General features: G+C 40.5%; 1 protein-coding gene across 1 annotated transcript in view; it reads left to right on the top strand.

Annotated features, from left to right (window-relative positions):
* The window catches only part of CNTNAP2 (contactin associated protein 2), a 2,098,245-nt gene that overhangs the window by 1,644,446 nt on the left and 434,241 nt on the right, over window positions 1–19,558 (top strand). The window contains exon 15 of the mRNA XM_032643309.1: window positions 2,419–2,575. Within this exon, the coding sequence (XP_032499200.1) occupies window positions 2,419–2,575 (157 nt within the window). The remainder of the gene's footprint in view (window positions 1–2,418; window positions 2,576–19,558) is intronic.

Here is a 19,558-nt window from a genome sequence, read left to right as displayed (position 1 = left end):
CAGGTCAGCTCAAATGTATTTCTTAACGTTCAGGTGCCATAAATCATCTTGTGAAGGGAAAAATAGTGACTTTTCCAAATTAAGTCAACACAACTGGAAAATCTGGAAATTTGTATGAATTACAATACCTGGATAACTCCTTTCTAAGTTCAGAGCATTTGCTCATTTATTATGTCAAGCCTGAACTCACAGTACAGTTGCCTACCTTTAAATTGCCTATCTCTAAATAAAACAAAAGCAAAAGCTATTGGCATATGTGAGAAGGCACAGCGGCAGTGTTTACACAATTCCAGTACGGCCCTCACTTACTTGATTGTGTTATTTGCTTAGATGTTGTGACTGTCACACAACAGCTCACTGAGTGCAAGACTCTTTCCTCCTTTTATTGCTAAGCACAGGCACATGCACAGATGCTGGGGCAAGTGGACACCTGACGTCCTGCAAGGGCTGGTGAGTTATTCGAATGGAACTTTAGTCGTGTGCCTGGAGATGTTAATTGTCAAGTGCAGGTTTACTGGCCGCACAGCCTGCATGAGATTCCATTCATTCCCCAGCTTCCTGCATGGGAAGCTGTTCTGGGGGCCTGAAACTCCTCTCAACAAAGACCGTCTAGCTGTCAGATTAAAAGTCCAAACCTTCATCTTAATGGACTTTGCTATGAAATCTGACAATGCCGACCACACTGCTTTTCTGGAAATTCTTTGCTTGTTTCTCCTCCACCCTCTCTGTCCATTTTCTTTCTTGACCTCCACAATGGCCAGCTCCCTCTCTTTCTGTTCTCTAAATGCGGTTGGAATCCAAAAGATTCCAGTGACGCCTCTCCTGCTACCAATCATTTACCTGATGGTTCCTAAAATGGGACTTTCAGCCCAGAGAATGCTCCTGAGATCCAGACTTCGATAGCCATTTGCCCACCTCGTGTATCAGGTTCACCATCCTTTCTTTGACATTCCCTAAATTTCTCATCTTCCTCCCTGTGATCTCCCTTGGTGAAGCACATCACCATCCTCTTAGTCACCCGAGCCAGAAACCCAGGATTAATCTCCACATCATCTTGCCACCTAAATCCCAACATTCCCAAGCTGGTTATACCTCCTAACTCTCTTTCCACTTTCTCTTCCTCTCCATTTCCACTACTCTCTTATTATTTCTCTTTTGTATTAACATAGGAGCATCACATCTGGCCTCCATGACTCCATCCCCCTGAAATCTGTCTTTCATCTATCTCACTGTAGTTCCTTTAAAACACAAATTTGATCTTGAAAATCTCCTGCTTAAAATACTTGAATGGTTTCCCATTAGTTTCAGAATAAAGTTCAACCTTCTTAAATAGGAAGAAGTAAACGCAGGAAAGCAAGAATAAACCAAGGCAAAATAACTTCTTATTTGGACAAAGTTTGTTGTGCTATGACCCTTACCCACTGTCTATTGTGACCTACTCCTGCTACCCTCTCAAACTTATCTCTTCAGCCCTATTGTACCATCGATGGGTACACTCCTACTTGAGTGTTCCATATAGAACTTTGCCATCTGCTTCCTTTACATAGGAGTCCTTATCTCTCTTACCTCCTTATTCACCTGGGTAACTTAACCTTCAAGACATAGGTCAAATATGTTACCTCTTCTGGGAAACCCTCCTTCCGGACCTCCTTTCCCTCACCCACTCTCCTGTGTGTTCATAATAATAATTGAACTGAACTCTCAATCTGTATCCTTTCTCTCCATTATTCTGCTGAGTTTCTTGTAATGTTTGACACATAATGGAAACACAGTGGATGTTTGATGATTAGATGAGTGAATGAATGAATGGGTGAATATTAGGCCAAATAATAAAGCAAAGTAATATTGTATAAAGAGCATTGTGCAATGTCTTGTGAGATACAGTGTCAAACTTCTGGTTTGGGAGCCAATCTGCTGTGTAATTGAAAGAATTGTGTAACCTTTCTGGACCTCAGTTGCTTACCTGTAAAATAAGGAGATCATACTAAGGCATAGTCCATGTTTAGCTCTAATATTCTGTCATCTCCATGACTGTCATTTCACAGAAAAAACACAACTAGCCATGAACTGAGTTGTATATTAAAGAATCGGTGCATGGCCTACACACCTTCATTGTGGATGTGCCCCACCTGGGCAGCCAGTTTACAGAACAGGCTCCTAAATTCCTGTAGCTTGCACGTAAACGTGTCTTTCAAAGGAAGAGGTGCATACCGCGGTGGGAAAGCTCGAGCTTACCAATCCCTCTGATACTTTTTTATTAAATATTCCTGTTACTGAATTTCATTGACTTCTAAGAGGGTTGAATGATGTTCAGTCTATCAGAGAGAGATGCTGCTCCTGGGTTGGGGGTATGTAAGTGTGACACGATAGCGACTGGGTCCTGGTCCTACTTCAGTGTGCCTTTCCCCTTTCTTGTAGATGGAAGCCCTTACACCTGGTGGGTGGGCAAAGCCAACGAGAAGCACTACTACTGGGGCGGCTCTGGGCCTGGAATTCAGAAATGCGCCTGCGGCATCGAGCGCAACTGCACGGATCCCAAATACTACTGCAACTGTGACGCGGATTACAAGCAGTGGTGAGTGCGGGGGGCTAGCGTGTGAGCTCGCCCTCCTAGCATGCCTGTAGGTCACGCTAATTAGATGGAAGAGAAAGTGTGAAAAGTGCTGAAGTAATAAGATAATAGGTTAGAAAGGTTTAGAGCTAACCCAGTTGGCAAATGTCAGGGACGTTCTGAAAAATATAAAAGCGGAAAGAGGTCAGTGCTACAAGGGTAGGCATTTAGAATAGAAGAACACATAATTGATGTGTTCATATTTTATTCAGAGAGGGAAATAATGAGCCATGTAGTAGACAGTGATTTGCATTATAAAATGTGCTTTGTGACAATAGAGGGGGTGGCCGCGGGCAGGGAGCCCGTGTGCAGGCATGTGAGAGCGTTCTCTGCAAACAGCCTCCTATGGTGAGTGCTTCCACCTCCTGCAATGTTTGCTTTGAGTAGCTGGATGAGAAAAAAAAAAAAAATGAGGGGGAAAAAGAAAGGGAAAAAATTGTGCTTTGCTCTCGGTTTCAGCAACAGTGCTTACCGGTCTACTTTTCTTTTATGCCTTGAACTGTTTATAACTCTGATACAAATCAGTTCAAGGAAGATCTATTTTGGGTTTCTTTCATCCCTCTGCTGGCTTTTGTCCTGCTTCACGGTGAATGGTTGGTTCTGTGTCAGTAATAGATAAAGATAAATCAGCTGTCATTGCATAAGAAAAAGGCCCCAGAAGTTGGAGAGGAAGAATATAAACTTGAGTGCGGTTCTTCCTAGATGCACACATCCTGCACCTGCTTCTGGTTTTCTGACACGTGGAGAGGCTGGCTGTGCTACATTCCCGCCTCTGGGCGGCAGCAGAGAGCAAAGTCCTGCATTTCTTCACGTGACCAACCACAATTTACTATTGTCGCCTCTGTTTTACACCATTTGGGATAATTTACAAGACAAGGTCATCCTACCAGTTTACTGAAAACTAATTCTGAGTGTAAAGCTATATAATTGTCAGGTTGGATGCTTAATTTCCAAAAGCCATTTTTCTTTTAGTAAATGAAATGAATTACCACGGCTAAACGTTTCAGTGGCCTAGAATTTTGTGTGTGTGTGTGTGTGTGTGTGTGTGTGTGTGTATAAATAGTTATCATTATTCTTAAATTATGTTTTATCGTAAAGAGGAAATCATGATACTCACTTTTTAATTTTGTTTGAAAGGTGTATCTACACGCACGCACACACACACATTCATACCCAGTATACAAACTAAAAGGAGAATGAAATCAGAAGGACCTGGGCTTTGAAGATAACTTTTCACTCAGTCAGTCAGTCGGTCCTTCATTCTGTCAGTCATTTACTCAGCAAATATCGATGGAGCTGTAATGTGCCAGGGAGTCTTGTAGGTACTGCGAATAAAACAGAGAATGGCAATAACAAGAACCCCTGCCCTGACTTACGTTCCTGTCACTTCTTACTAGTTGTGGGTCCTTAAGCAAGTTTCGTGGGCTCTGTTTCATTTCTCTGTTCAGCTTTGACTCTCACCCCCTTCGGGAAGCAGACTTTGAGTGCAGCCTCTCTGACCAGAAATGAGAGCACTGTCCCAGATGGTTCATTGTCCAGGGAACCCAGACTGTTCAATTCTTTTTGTACTACCACAGAAGAGAGTTGACATATTCGGAAGGAAAAGGGAAATCTTGTGTGTGAATCCAAGTGAAATTCATTTTTGTCAGACATCATTCCAAGTGCTAGGGATACAGTGACAAATAGAACATGCTCTTTGTCCTCAAGGTACTCAAAAACTAGTTAGGAAGAAAACACACACACAAATAGATGACATAAAACAATCAGTGCTCTGAAGAAGACATTGCAGGATACAGCAAAACCAGTGCAAGAAAATTTAAAGTCCAACTGAGGGAGAGCTGGGGGGAGTTAGGAAAGTCCTTACAAGACAGGGATGCTTGAGAAGTAAGAGTTTGTCAGGCACTCTCTTCCTTGCATGATTGACTTGGAGGAGAAGCATGAGTAAGGACAGTCAGTTTGGGGAACTGTCAGTGCAGTAGATCTGGAATGTGATGCGGAGAAGAAGGGAGAAAGCACAGTAAGGCTGAGCACCTGGGCAGGATAACATTAGAGCTGCCATTCTTTGCAGGGAGTGGTAGGAGTTTGGATTTATTGGCAGCGAGCCCCATGGAGGAAACCTTGATAGGGACGGCGGCGGGAGGGGAGGAAAACAGTCAGCAAAGGATGTCAACATAGTCCTTGAAAGGCATCGCTGGCGGTCCAGTGAGTAAGACTTCACGCTCCCAATGCAGGGGCCTGGGCTCAATCTCCGGTCAGGGAACTAGATCCCGCATGCATGCCACAACTAAGAGTTCACATGGCACAACTAAGAAGTCTGCATGCTGCAACTAAGAAGTCGTCATGCCACAACTAAAAGATCCCACATGCTGCAACAAAGATCCCATGTGCCACCTGGCACAGCCATAAATATATATGTATATATATACACACACACACACATATATATATATATATATATATATATATATATATATATATATAAAGAAAGGCATCAAGGGCAAGACCGTGAAAAAAGGGGAATATATGTAAGCACTTGATAGTTATGACTATGTGAGAAGAAAGAGAGGAGTCTGGGTAGGCTCCCCACTGGGCACCTAGAAATGGTTAAATTCCTTATCAGGCTAGGAAATAACAATTTGAGGGGGTAGGTGATGAGTTCAGCTTTGAAAATATTAAATTTGAGGCTCCAGCATAACACCATGTCTAAACCCAGAGGGGCACCATTAATGGGATTACTGATTAAACATACAGGCTACAGAGCAGTGTATTTCCGAGAACACACCTGAATTCAAATCACAGATGGGAAGACGGTGTAGACAGGTCTGTTCGGCCTCACTCCCAGACACACCCGTCTAGCAAGCTCTTGACAGGATTATAGCTTTTCACAGTTACCTGGGGACTTGGACAGTGCTGATGTCTTGTTACCTTCCAGCTGAGTAGCAGCCAAGACATCCTCACCCCTTCGCTTCTGTGAAGTCTGTGTAATGTCTCATGATAGGGGCACTATATTTTGAGCAAACTGAAAAGTATAATAAATATGTTTACAATAAATAGCTATTAAAATGATCTTCCCTATTTGGCACAAGAAAAGAAGTTTTTGGTGATGTCTTTCGGGGCTTTGAATTCACCAGCACCTGGCAAAGACCTGTTCTGTGGATGCTTTCAATATTTTAGAATGATTGTTTCGTTTCTGGAGGTGTGTTCCAAAGTTCCCAGGAGCAGTAGAGAGAGACCTGGACTTGGAGACAGAAGACTTTACGTCCAGACCAAGATTTGCCACTTTGGGGGCGTCTGAGACTTAGATTTGTCGTCTGTATGATAAAAATAAATCTGGAGTGGTAGATTTTTGTGGGAGTTAAATAGAATGTGGAATAGGAGAATATTCTGTGAATTGTACAGCGCAGATACATACCTATTTGCAATTCTTAATTATGTAATTCTCATTGCAATTCTTAATGGCTCCAAATGAATCTTAAGAAATGAAAGCAGACTGTGGAAAGAGGTGCCTTTGCGTTCTCGACCTTCTGTGCCACAGGGCTCGAGTCGAATTCTAGAATACCACGTGGCAATGATACGGAGCAGCCTTTATCAGAGAAACTTACAAATCAGAGACCATCAAGAGAAGAGAAGGTCCAGGTCCACCAACCCTCACAGAGAGATGCTGGGCCCAGGCTCTTGTGCTGAGCACAGTGTTCCAAAGAACCCCTGGCTTCTCTCTCTTCTCATAGGGCAAGAATGAGAGCAATTTTGTCAGTGGAAGAATCAGATTCTGAGGGCACCAGGCCAGCTGGGCATAGGGCCAGCTCTTTACTGCATTGTCTGGTAGTCCCGCAGGAGCAGGAGGGAAGCCAGGGCCCCTGCAGGAAGATGACTTGAGTGCAGCCTCCCTGATGGAGAGAACTGGGGAGCACTTCCAGCAGGTTCATTGTCCAGGCTACCCGAAGTGTGTGCTCCATGGTCACTGGTCTCCAGTTCTTTTCGTCCTACCACAGAGGACGGCTGAGAGACTCAGAAAAAGGAAATTCTAGTGCATACACCCAAGTGAAATTTGCATATGTGAAACCACATTTGTTGTGATGTAAAAGTAAAAATAGAGGTGCTACTGAATCTCATGCTTCCAGACTCCAGTTAAGAAAGTTACTTCTTCCAATCATCTTACCTCAATCACAGAGAATCATTTGGTTAAACTGGGATGAGACGAATGGGTGCAAAGTTTCCTCCTACGCCACTTCCTCTTTATGTGACCTAAGCTGGACATTTCGCCTCTCTAAGATTTCATACCAGCAAAATGTAGGTAGTGCTTTCCAATTCATGTAAAGGTCTGGTAAAGCGCTGTCATAAATCAGTGTTTAAAATTGCAGTAGGGTATATTATTTTTGTTACTTGAATGTTGAATGGAAGCGCAGCTAAAATCTTAAAATTTTTATTTTCTTTATTTTATTGAAGTATAGTTGATTTACAATGTTGTGTTAATTTCTTCCATACAGCAAAGTGACTCAGTTATACATATACATATATATATATATTCTTTTTCATATGCTTTTCCATTGTTTTGTCACAGGATATTGAATATAGTTTCCTGTGCTATACAGTAGGACCTTGTTGTTTATCCATCCTGTATATAATCGTTTGCTTCTGCTAACCCTGAACTCCCAGTGCATCCCTCCCCCACCCCACCTCCCCCTTGGCAACCACAAGTCTGTTCTCTATGTCTGTGAGTCTATTTGTTTCTTAGACATGTTGATTTGTGTAGTACTTTAGATTCCACACATGAATGATATCATATGGTATTTGTCTTTCTCTTTCTGACTTACTTAGTATGATAATTTCCAGGTCCATTCATGTTGCTGCAAATGGCATTATTTCATTCTTTTTATGGCTGAGTAATATTCCATTGTATATATGTACCACATCTTCTTTATCCATTCATCTATCTATGGACATTTAGTTTATTTCCATGTCTTAGCTATTGTAAATAGTGCTGCTATGAACAAAGGGGTGCATGTATCTTTTCAAATTATAGTTTTGTCTGGGTATTTGCCTGGGAGTGGGATTGCTAGAATCATTAAAAATTTTTTAAAGTTCAGATACATAAATTGGGGCCCAGGAAATTTTTAATCTTTCTAAACTTACATTGGAAATGAGAAGTGGAGATAAGACTAAGACCCAGATTTCCAAACTTCTAGTCCAGTGTTTTTCTACAATATCATGATCTAGGAAGACTACTCTTGTTTTTATCTTTTTAATGATTTATGAATTTAATGTTTTCACTAGTTATATGTAAGTTTTAACTTTAAAGCTTCAACAATAGACGATGTATTATATGTTCTTTTTTTAAAGAACTCTAAAACTTAGATTAAGCATTTTTTCATATTTACTAGAGTAAAATACACAAAAATAGAGCTGAGATAAATTAGATTGTAGCTCCAAGTGTGATTGTGTCTCACAGCAAAGTGGCAATGGGCTGTGAGAAGTATAAGCACCTCAATAATTGCCCGATTTTCTATGCCATGAAAAATTCTGCACAGTTACTTCTGATATTGAATGTAATTTAACATTTATGATTTACTATTCACAGCAGTAGTAAATATTCCCACCTACAGTGCCAGAATCCTACTTAAGTGAGCCTTGGTCTCAGCTAAGTGCCCACCACTGGGTAATTCCTGGTCTCTGACAGCCCGACTCAATGAGCTAAATCATCACATCTGAAATTAGCAATTCCAAAATGGAATTACCAGTGAAGGTGTGCCATTCATTGCTTCAGTACCTTCTTGCGTGTAGTTGTAGAAATTCTGGGTAGTTGTGTCCTGGCCCAGATGGGCACGTACATGGGAGGAAATAAGTGAGGTGAAAATCCATTAGCACAGTCTTTGTGTTATAGTTAGTAATCAGTTCCCACCTCAATAGTAGAAAGGCACATACTAACTGGTAGTGCCCTATTCCATAGACCAGGAATTGGCATGTCTGTGGAGCTTTTCTTCCTGGGCCAGAAATAATCCACGACAGTGTTTACAGGCAGCAGAACCTCTTCACTGCTTCAAACCCAGAATCTTAACTTTTGGTTGGCTCAGATTACTGACCAACTACTAACAGCAAAATATTTGGAATATTTTTTAAAGTAATCATCCTATATTTTTTCATTATTTTAATTTCATCTAATCAGTAACATTTTTCTGCGAAACATGTTCAGTTTTACTCAAAGTGAAATATTTATATGTGCATTCTCACCCATCATGTTGTTCAAATAATAATAATAGTGAACATTTTGAGTGTTAATTATGTGCCAAATATTGTTCAAGAGCTTAAATGTATCATGTCATTTAAACATCACACTGACCCATCGATGAAGGTGCTGTTTCTCCTCATTTTGCAGATGAGGAAATGAAGCCCCAGAGAGGTTAAGTTACTTCCCCAAGGTCACACAGCTAACAAGTCATAGAGCTGAGATTCAAGCCCAGGACAGGCAAACTCCAGATTCAAGCTCAAATATTACTCTGTAAAAGTTTCAACACATGTACTATATACAGTATGATTTCATTTTTTCCAATTTTTAAAATTGTTATAAAATACACATAAAAAATTTACTGTCTTACCAGTTTTTAAGTATATGTAGTTCAGTGGTATTAAGTATTCATTTTGTTGTGCAACCATCACCACAGTCCCTCTCTGGAACTCTTTTCATCTTGTAAAACTGAAACGCTCTACTCGTTAAACAATCTCTCCCTCCCCCAAGTACCTGGTAACTACCATTCTACTTTCTGTCTCTATGAATTTGACTGCTCTGGCGCCTCATATAAATGGAATCATACAGTCATTTTGTGGTTGGCTTATTTCACTTAGCATAATGTCCTCAAAGTTCTTCTGTGTTGTAGCATGTGTCAGAATCTACTTCCTCTTTAAGGCTGAATAATATTTCACGGTATGTGTGCACCACATTTTATCCATTCATCTGTCAGCAGACACTTGGGTTGCTTCCACCTCTCTGCAATTATGAATAATGCTGCTATGAACATGAGTGTAGGATTTCAATTTTATTACCTACTTTTACTCACCTCTGTGGTATTCCTTACTTGGTTTTTCGGTTCACATTATTTTCTAAATGTAACCTGGTTTTGAATCCTAGTTCTGTTCCTTGCTAGCTCAGTGACATTGAACAAGTTACAAAAGTGCTCTGTGACTATTTCCTTAGAAAAAAAATTGAAACAGTAATAATACCTACCTTGTGTGACAAATGTGAAGTTTAAATGAGAGGATACTCCTAAGTGAGAATGCACATCTGTGTTTCACTAGCAGATGCTCCCCTAACATTTATTGTAATTGTTTTGACTACATCCAGTAAATACACGCTGAGTTAGGTCGTGATTGTCCCAAGGTACAGCCCATTGGTGTTCACCAGAAACTTCTCCCTGCCTTCCGCTCTGGCCGTCTTGCCTGAGTGCCCTGGTGCCGCCTCGTGAGATTCTTGTGCTGCTGGTGACGGCTGTCTCAGTCTGTGACTATCACTAATGCTACTATAGGAGACAGATGTGGAAACCCCACTGTGTCTTTCAGCGAGACCTTACTGAGGGGCTGGGACTTAGAGAAATCTGACGCCGAGAGAAATGTACCACTTCTGCCTGAAGTGACCGCTGTCGGAGACCACAAGCAGCACTCTAATCCCTGAGGCCCTGCCTGGCTCCCAGCGATCCTTCCCTTGGATCTCCACTCCACCCTGCTCTCACTAATGATCTTCCTGGGCAGCCCTGAGCATTAGGATCTAGGCTGGAGCCTCCTTGAGAACCCACAGGAGGAGGGAAGTCCTTCCTCCCCACCCCAAGCCCTACCTCAGTTCCTAGAGGAGGAACATTTGTTTCTCAGGCTGATTGATGGTACAAACATTAATTCCCTTTCAGGAGAAAATTCGCAGCTTCAAACAGTTTACAACAAAAAGCTGAGTCTATCACTGGCCTGGAACAGGCCATCATGGTGGGTATATTTTCCCAAATCTACATTTCAGTCCTAGGTGATTCCACCTCTGGGACAGTAGTCTGGCCCACAATGTGCAATGACAACATCAGTCCAGTTTCATTTCATGATCTCTTCATGAAGGAAGAGAAGTCAAGGAAGCCACCTTTAAGGGAAATTTGGAAATTGCTGTCAAAACTTTCACGTATCAATTCTTTGACTGAGCTTTTCACTATCTGGCATTTACATTCTTGTATGAATACGAACAAATATAAATACTGAGATTTTATTTTCCCCTTTTTTGTAGCAGCCCAAACAAAACAAACCCTAATAGAAATGTCTATTAACAGAGTTTTAGAGAATTACACTGTATTTAGGCTGTTAAAGGAAGGCGATAGATACACAGACACTTGCATAGAAAGATGCCCAGATGAAAGGGCAAAAAACAAGTTGAAGAACACCATGTATGAGATGAGTCTGTTTTTTAAAAAATGCTTAGAGATCCATAACCCTTATACATACATAGACAATTTCTGGAAACTATACAATAAAAACTATTGTAGACTACGGTTGTGGGGACTTATAGAAGACTTGTCTTTAGCCATACTACATCTTAAATTTACTCTTTGATTTTTTTTTGCCATGATCGTATTTAACCTGTTCAATTAAAATGTTTTAAAGTAGTTTAAAAAACTAAAATTAAAAAGTAGGGACCCCACAGGCACCCTGTTTCATAATGAAACAATAGTAAACAATAGTAAATTGTTATATTGTATTGTTATTGTATTGTATTGTATTGTTATATTGTTAATAGTAAATAGTAAATTGAAGAATAATTTTCAACAACAAAATGGCATCCCTGCTCTTGATTCCACCAGCCCCAATACTCGAATGAGTGTCTAGGCAAATGGGAAGATTCCCCTTTCCTGTTTAGCACAGTGAAAGCAAGACCATCCATGCCCTTAGCCTTACTGCAAAGTATGTTTTTTCTCATTTATCTGAATTCTGTGAAACAGCTATTTGTGCTTTTAATCTCTGGGATCCTGCTTTTGTTAATAATTGCTTACATCCCGATACTCAGTAGTCTTCTTTATGGATATTGTAGGAATGTGATTTTACGAGGCGCGCTGATATCACTTATGAGTAACACTCTTCTGGTTGCTAAACAGACCAAAACGATAGTTGATATTCAAATAAATGTGTATACGCATATAAAATAAACTACTAAAATGGGTAGCTATCGATATATTTCCTTTTTAGATACATAAATGGAGATGCCCTTTTGATGTAATGAAGGCCATCTTCATTAAGTTAAACTTTGTTAAAAAAATTTTTTTTAGAAAGAAGAAGAAAGAAAAAGCAAACTTTATTTTAATGCTGTTTAGCCCCAAAGCATGTGTTTCAGTATCAGAGCATTGCCAGAATGAATTTAAGAAAGGTTCTACACCCTGGGTATTTTATTCCTTATACTTACTCTTCTGAACTTCACTGGCCAGATTTCCTCTACTGTAACGTTGCAATTAAATAGGATATTCCTCAAAAATCTAGCAGGTAAACTCATTTAGAAGCCTAACTACTTTTCAATAGGTGGGTCAGGGCTAAGAGCCCAAGGCAAGGGCTTCTGCTCTTTCATTAGGAATCCACCTCGGGATGTGAAATAGGAGATATCTGCCAGGCTCCTCCAGCAGGTGCTGGATGAGCTCAAGACACAAAGCAGCCTGTGACTTAAAAGACCCACTGGCAACGGGGACAGGGAAATGTCTCTCTTAGTTTGCAGAAAAAGCATAAAAATGATCTATTATGTTCTGTCTCAGGGACACTTTGGTGCCAACTTGCTTGGCATAGCATAGTATTCTCCTGTCACCTCGTGGATTGTATCATGACAGATAGGTAATTGGGCTCCAGAGACGATGTCAGCAAAGTGTCAATATGGTTTGACCAGTGCCCCTAAATAATATTGATGACAGGAAAGGGAGAGAGATTAATCAGGTGTGAACCTGTCAAATGTTCAGCGCGTGTGGTGGGTTCCCGAAATAGGCACAACTAACAAAAGAATGCTAAATGGACTTGAACAGAATAGCTTATTTAGTGATCTTGAGAAAAGCAGAGCTAAGATCCAAGAGAGATTTATAAGAAAGTTCATTTTCCATCAGCATGCCTCTCTCCAAAATGCTTTAAAAAGAGGGAGATCTATTATTATATTTTCTGGGGAAAAAATTGCATTCTTCCTAAAAATCAGTCATGAGAAAAAGGTCAAATTAAAAGGCGTGTCACTAAGCTGAAAGCAAAGTGCCGACAAAGCTATTGTGAGGCATAATATCAGTGTGGGTCATGGGGAATCCACACATGCTGAAGCCTATTTGTTTCTTTACTCTGTATCCCACTGAAAGATCAAATCCATTACACCCGAAAGTCATCATCACACTTTTCCTTATCATGCCAACCACCTCTCCTGGTCTTTCACAGATACCTGACCCTCTGTTACTACAGCGTTTCTCTTTGTTCTAAATCTAAGTTCGGAGCAGTATCGCAACAAACTTCCAAAATAACTTCCAACCTTGACTCTCCTCCCCCCCATCCTACAACTTCATAACTGTCATTATCACTGTATGGCTTCACATAAATTAGAATCACCCAGGAACCATTAAAAATGCTGATCATCAGGCCCTGCCTCAGAATAATTAAATCAATATCTTTGGGGATCAGGTCTGGTTACCCTGGATTTTCTGCAAACTCTTGGGGTTTCAAGTGTGTCACCAGGGTTGAGAACCACTGATTTCGGGTTAGGTTGAGCTGTACTAAATAAAGAAAGAAGGAAGGAGGGAGGGAGGATTGAAGGGTGGCTTAAACAAGATGAAAGCCTATTTCAATTTCCTTTCTGTGTGAGAGAAGCCCATGCTCCTCCCAACAATCTTCTCTGGCATTCTTAGGGTTTGACCACATCCTCAGGATCCAGTAAGGCTTCTAGAGCTGCAGCCATCGCATTCACATTGCAGGTGGAAGGTAGAGAAGGGGAAAAAGAAAGCATGACTTCTCTCTCTGAAAATGCCTTTCCATACATACTTTTATTTACATATCGTTAGCTGCATGACCACACTTAGCTTTATGACCATACCTAGCTGCAAAGATGGCTGAGTTATGTAGCCTTTAACTGGGCATGAATGTGCCGCCCTAAAAATGAGGGTTCTGTTACCAAAGAAGAAGGGGGAAATGAGCATTAGGAGGCAACTAACAGTTTCTGTTCCAACTGTTAATTCTTCAAAAGAGCCCTGCTAATATCCTGTTCACACACCTTCAAGGGCTCCCCGTTAGCTTCATGGTTAAATCCACACTCCTTCAGTTACTATTTAGAGTTCCGAAGTCTCTCCTCGTTTTACCTTCTCAGCTTTTCCTCACTCCACATCATGGACATTCTGAAAATATGTTTACTGGCCCTTCTGTCTGCACCTGAACTATCCCATCACACTCCTGCCAGTTAAACGTCATTCTGCAGTGAAGACCAGCTCGAGGAAGTCTCCCTCACTTGGCCCACACCCCCAATGTCTAGCAACAGCTCCTGAATTAAAAACTTGCCTCCCCACATTCCCAAAGCAAATTACATTTATTATAAAGTTATGTCGTACCTTAACTATAATTCTTTGCCTCTATATCTGTCTTCTCTCTCAAACGGTTAAGATTCCTGATGCCAAACACCATGCCTCATTTGTGTTTATAAACCCTTCGTACCTACCACTTAGCAGCTACTCAGTAACTATTTGCAATTTGAATTAAATTTGTAGCCCTTTAGAGCAGCGGTCCCCAACTTTTTTGGCACCAGGGACCGGTTTTGTGGAAGATAATTTTTCCATGGACGAGGGTGGGGGGATGGTTCAGGCAGTAATGCAAGCGATGGGGAGCGGCAGATGAAGCTTTGCTCTCTCGCCTGTCACACACCTGCTGCTGTGTGGCCCGGTTCCTAACAGACTGCAGACTGGTAGCAGTACATGCCTTGCGGGTTGGGGACCCCTGCTTTAGAGATTTAGGGGGTTTCTTTAGTGTTTGAAAACTATCTTTTTGTCATGAGCCATAAACACACACAGAGACACACACCAATACTTTTGTCCTTGTAGATATTTTTTACTATGCACAGCAAAAATTGGAAAGTTATTTTGTATTAATAGTAAGGTAATTCGGTCAAGAGAGTTTTGAAAATGCTAATCATATGTGTCTACTAATATGTTTATCTATACTTGCAAACACATGTACACACATATATATGTTAAGTGTACATACTGCCTTACTATATGTGATGTATGGTACTGCATTAATTTTTTGGGAAGCATGCTAATTGTGTTAGGCTAGTTTAATGTCTGACATTAACACAAAATAAGTTACTCTATATACAGGGAGATAAATGATCAAGATGGAAATAGAGGATGTTTGCAAAATTTGAGAAAATGAGCATGGATGATAATACTTTGCCTCCTATCTTTGTCAGCACTGAGAAGGGTGTACCTTTACCATAGACTAGTGAGGTAGGCAGGATAATGGTCCTCAAAGATGTTCACATCCTAATCCCTAGACCCTGTGAAAATGTTACCCTATGGCAACAGGGACTTACCCAGTGGCAGAAGGGACTTTGCAGAATGTGATTAATGGTAGAAGCCTGAGATGGGAGATTATCCTGGATTATCAAGGTGAGCCCAATCTAATCACGAGTCTTTAATAGAGAAACTGTTGATAGCCTCATCCACCAGAGGGCAGACAGCAGAAGCAAGAAGAACTACAGTCCTGCAGCCTACAGAACGAAAACCACAATCACAGAAAGATAGACAAAATGTAAAGGCAGAAGACTATGTCCCAGATGAAGGAACAAGATAAAACCCCAGAAAAACAACTAAATGAAGTGGAGATAGGCAACCTTCCAGAAAAAGAATTCAGAATAATGATAGTGAAGATGATCCAGGGCCTCGGAAAAAGAATGGAGGCAAAGATCGAGAAGATGCAAGAACTGTTTAACAAACACCTAGAAGAATTAAAGAACAAACAAACAGAGATGAACAATACAATAACTGAAATAAAAGCTACACTAGAAGGAATCAACAGCAGAATAACTGAGGCAGAAGAACGGATAAGTGACCTGGAAGACAGAATGATGGAATTCACTGCCACAGAACAGAATAAAAAAAAAAGAATGAAAAGAAATGTAGACAGCCTAAGAGACCTCTGGGACAACATTAAACACACCAACATTCACATTATAAGGGTACCAGAAGGAGAAGAGAGAGAGACAGAACCTGAGAAAATATTTGAAGAGATTATAGTCAGAAACTTCCCTAACACGGGAAAGAAAATAGCCACCCAAGTCCAGGAAGCGCAGAGAGTCCCAGGCAGGATAAACCCAAGGAGAAACACACCAAGACAAATAGTAATCAAATTGACAAAAATTAAAGACAAAGAAAAATTATTGAAAGCAACAAGGGAAAAATGACAAATAACATACAAGGGAACTCCCATAAGGTTAACAGCTAATTTCTCAGCAGAAACTCTACAGGCCAGAAGGGAGTGTCACCATGCATTTAAAGTGATGAAAGGGAAGAAGCTACAACCAATATTACTCTACCTAGCAAGGATCTCATTCAGATTCAACAGAAAAATCAAAAATTTTATAAAGAAGCAAAAGCTAAGAGAATTCAGCACCACCAAGTGAGCTTTACAACAAATGCTAAAGGAACTTCTCTAAGAGGGAAACGCAAGAGAAGAAAAGGACCTACAAAAACAAACCCAAGACAATTAAGAAAATGGTAATAGGAACATACATATCAATAATTACCTTAAATGTGAATGGATTAAACGCTCCAACCAAAAGACACAGACAGGCTGAATGGATATAAAAAGACCCGTATATATGCCGTCTACAAGAGACCCAATTCAAACCTAGGGACATATACAGACTGAAAGTGAGGGGATGGAAAAAGATATTCCATGCAAATGGAAATCAAAAGAAAGCTGGAGTAGCAATACTCATATCAGATAAAATAGACTTTGAAGTAAAGAATGTTACAAGAGGCAAGGAAGGACACTACATAATGATCAAGGGATCAATCCAAGAAGAAGATATAACAATTATAAACATTTATGCACCCAAAATAGGAGCACCTCAATACATACGGCAAATGTTAACAGCTATAAAGGAGGAAATCAACAGTAACACAATAATAGTGGGGGACTTTAACGCCTCAGTTACACCAATGGACAGATCATCAAGACAGAAGATTAATAAAGGAACACAAGCTTTAAATGATACAATAGACCAGATAGATTTAATTGATATTTATAGGACATTCCATCCAAAAACAGCAGATGACACTTTCTTCTCAAGTGCACACTGAATATTCTCCAGCGTAGATCACATCTTGGGTCACAAATCAAGCCTTGGTAAGTTTAAGAAAATTGAAATCATATGAAGTTTCTTCTCTGACAACAATGCTATGAGATTAGAAATTACAGGAAAAAAAGTAAAAAACACAGACACATGGAGGCTAAACAATAAGTTCCTAAATAACCTAGAGGTCACTGAAGAAATCAAAGAGGAAATCAAAAAATACCTAGAGACAAATGACAATGAAAACACGATGATCCAGAGCCTATAGGATGCAGCAAAAGCAGTTCTAAGAGGGAAGTTTATAGCAATGCAGTCCTACCTCAGGAAACAAGAAAAATCTCAAATAAACAATTTAACCTTACACCTAAAGGAACTAGAGAAAGAAAAACAAACAAAACCCAAAGTTAGCAGAAGGAAAGAAATCATAAAGATCAGAGTAGAAACAAAGAAAACAATAGCAAAGATCAATAAAACTAAAAGCTGGTTCTTTGAGAAGATAAACAAAATTGATAAACCATTAGCCAGACTCATCAAGAAAAAGAGGGAGAGGACTCAAATCAACAAAATTAGAAACGAAAAAGGAGAAGTTACAAGAGACACCACAGAAATACAAACCATCCTAAGAGACTACTACAAGCAACTTTTGTGGTACGCGGGCCTCTCACTGCTGTGGCCTCTCCCGTTGTGGAGCACAGGCTCCGGATGCGCAGGCTCAGCGGCCATGGCTCACAGGCCCAGCCGCTCCGCGGCATGTGGGATCTTCCCGGGCCAGGGCACGAACCCGCGTCCCCTGCATCGGCAGGCGGACTCTCAACCACTGTGCCACCAGGGAAGCCCCTCTCCTCCCTCTTGAAGACAATATCTTCTTGATCCCTTCAGGATTACAGTTCCACAGACCTGATCCTGCTCCCATCCTTTGTTAATTTTAATTGACAGGCAGAGAAATGATTAGATAATGAAGGCTTCGTCCGTTTTCTTATTTTTATAATAACTAATGAATTAAAGAGGAATATTATGGGCCTTATGGGATTTCCAATTGTAATAGCCCCATTTTATGGCAGAAGCCATTAGCCTTCATTGCAGGCCATTCTTAATCTGGCCTCAGTCTGTTATTTGCAGCCTGTTAAACTCCTCGTGATCCAGACAGCCTCAGCCCTGTTAGCAGTAAGGTTCCATAGCTACGACAATGCCTGGGAATGCTAAGCACTGTTATTTTCTTTTATTATTATTTGGGGATATTTTGGCCAGCTTATTGCATTGCATGGAAACTGTCCTATTTCCTAAGGGCCTGGATGCAATCGTCAATATAAAATAGATTTTTCGAGAGTCATTTATTTCATTCATTCATTTAACCAATTATTCAGTGAGTCTCCACCATGCACTCTGCTAGTACCAGTGACAATAAAAGATGATGCCACCTCTGCTGCTTCTTAGCTGTATGACTTTGGAAACTTGTGTACTTAACTTTTCTCACCTCTGTTTTCTCGTCCATAAAATGAGAATAGTATTATCACCTCCACATAGAGTTTCATGAAGATTCATATTTTTATGCAATATTTGTAATTATTTTCTTAGGCTTCTGAATTTCAGAAACTTGTAAGCCTAATCAAGGGGGAGCAATGGGCCAAATAAAGAAGATTGAGGTGGATTTATTCAACACAGATTTATTGAGTGCCCACTCTGTACAGACGTAGTACACAAATATGGGAGGGGAATTCATTGATGAGAATACAGGATAAGTCTAAGACACAGGGGTGGACCTCTAAAGTGTGCATTTTGCAAATCAAAGAGGACTTGTAAACTCTTCTAGAGAAAGAAAACCCTTTGGAGGAAATTGTTAAGAATGATCCTGTCAGGTCCCAATTAGCCACATACAAATTATCCCCATTGTAGAGTATCCATTGTATATATTTCTAGTATAGAAAGCATTAAAATAATCACATTTAATCCTTGTTACATTTTACAATATGCATGCCAATACAAACTACAAATATTGAAAAGAAAATGAAGAGGAAAATAAATGAAGGAATATAGTGAGAGGAAGGAAAACAATGATATAAAACAGCCAATCTTTCTTGTCAAGAGCAGCCTTCCCATTTCTAAAGGAATGTGTTGGATTTGTGTTGACTGTGCCCCAGCCCTGCTTGTAATTCAAAGTCAGTACTGAGAGAAATCCATCACTGATACCAACGTGGCAGTCTTCTGAAGGGTCAAGCCCAGGTCTGGAGACCACTGCCCAGGCTTCCCTCCCGCTTCTTTTGAAAGGTTCAGACTGCCTTTTAGTCTTCCAGAAAGGTGCTGATGGCTTTTCAGGGACTCTCAAGAACACTGTGGGGAAGGAATTCTGCAGGGAATATGATAACATGCAAACGGCAGCTTGGATTTTTTTCTAGTGCTGGATTATGTTCCACAGCAGGTCCATCCTGCCATTGGCTTGCCCCAGGGTGCTTGGTCCAGGCTGCAAAGTCTAGAAGCCACTCAGACTACACATAGCATTTCCTGTGACTGCCCATCCATTCCAATGCTAGGATCGGTTCAGGCCATGTTCATCAGTATTAACTCTCTCAAGACTGAATTCAGAAAAAGGAAAATAGGCTGAAGCATCATGAGAGATGCTTATGAGTGGTTAGTAAAGAAGG

The sequence above is a fragment of the Phocoena sinus genome, chromosome 9 (assembly GCF_008692025.1).
Source record: "Phocoena sinus isolate mPhoSin1 chromosome 9, mPhoSin1.pri, whole genome shotgun sequence".
In the NCBI taxonomy this organism is placed as follows: domain Eukaryota; kingdom Metazoa; phylum Chordata; class Mammalia; order Artiodactyla; family Phocoenidae; genus Phocoena; species Phocoena sinus.
The sequence above is the reverse complement of the archived record's forward strand: the minus strand, read 5'-3'. Positions and strand labels throughout refer to the sequence as shown.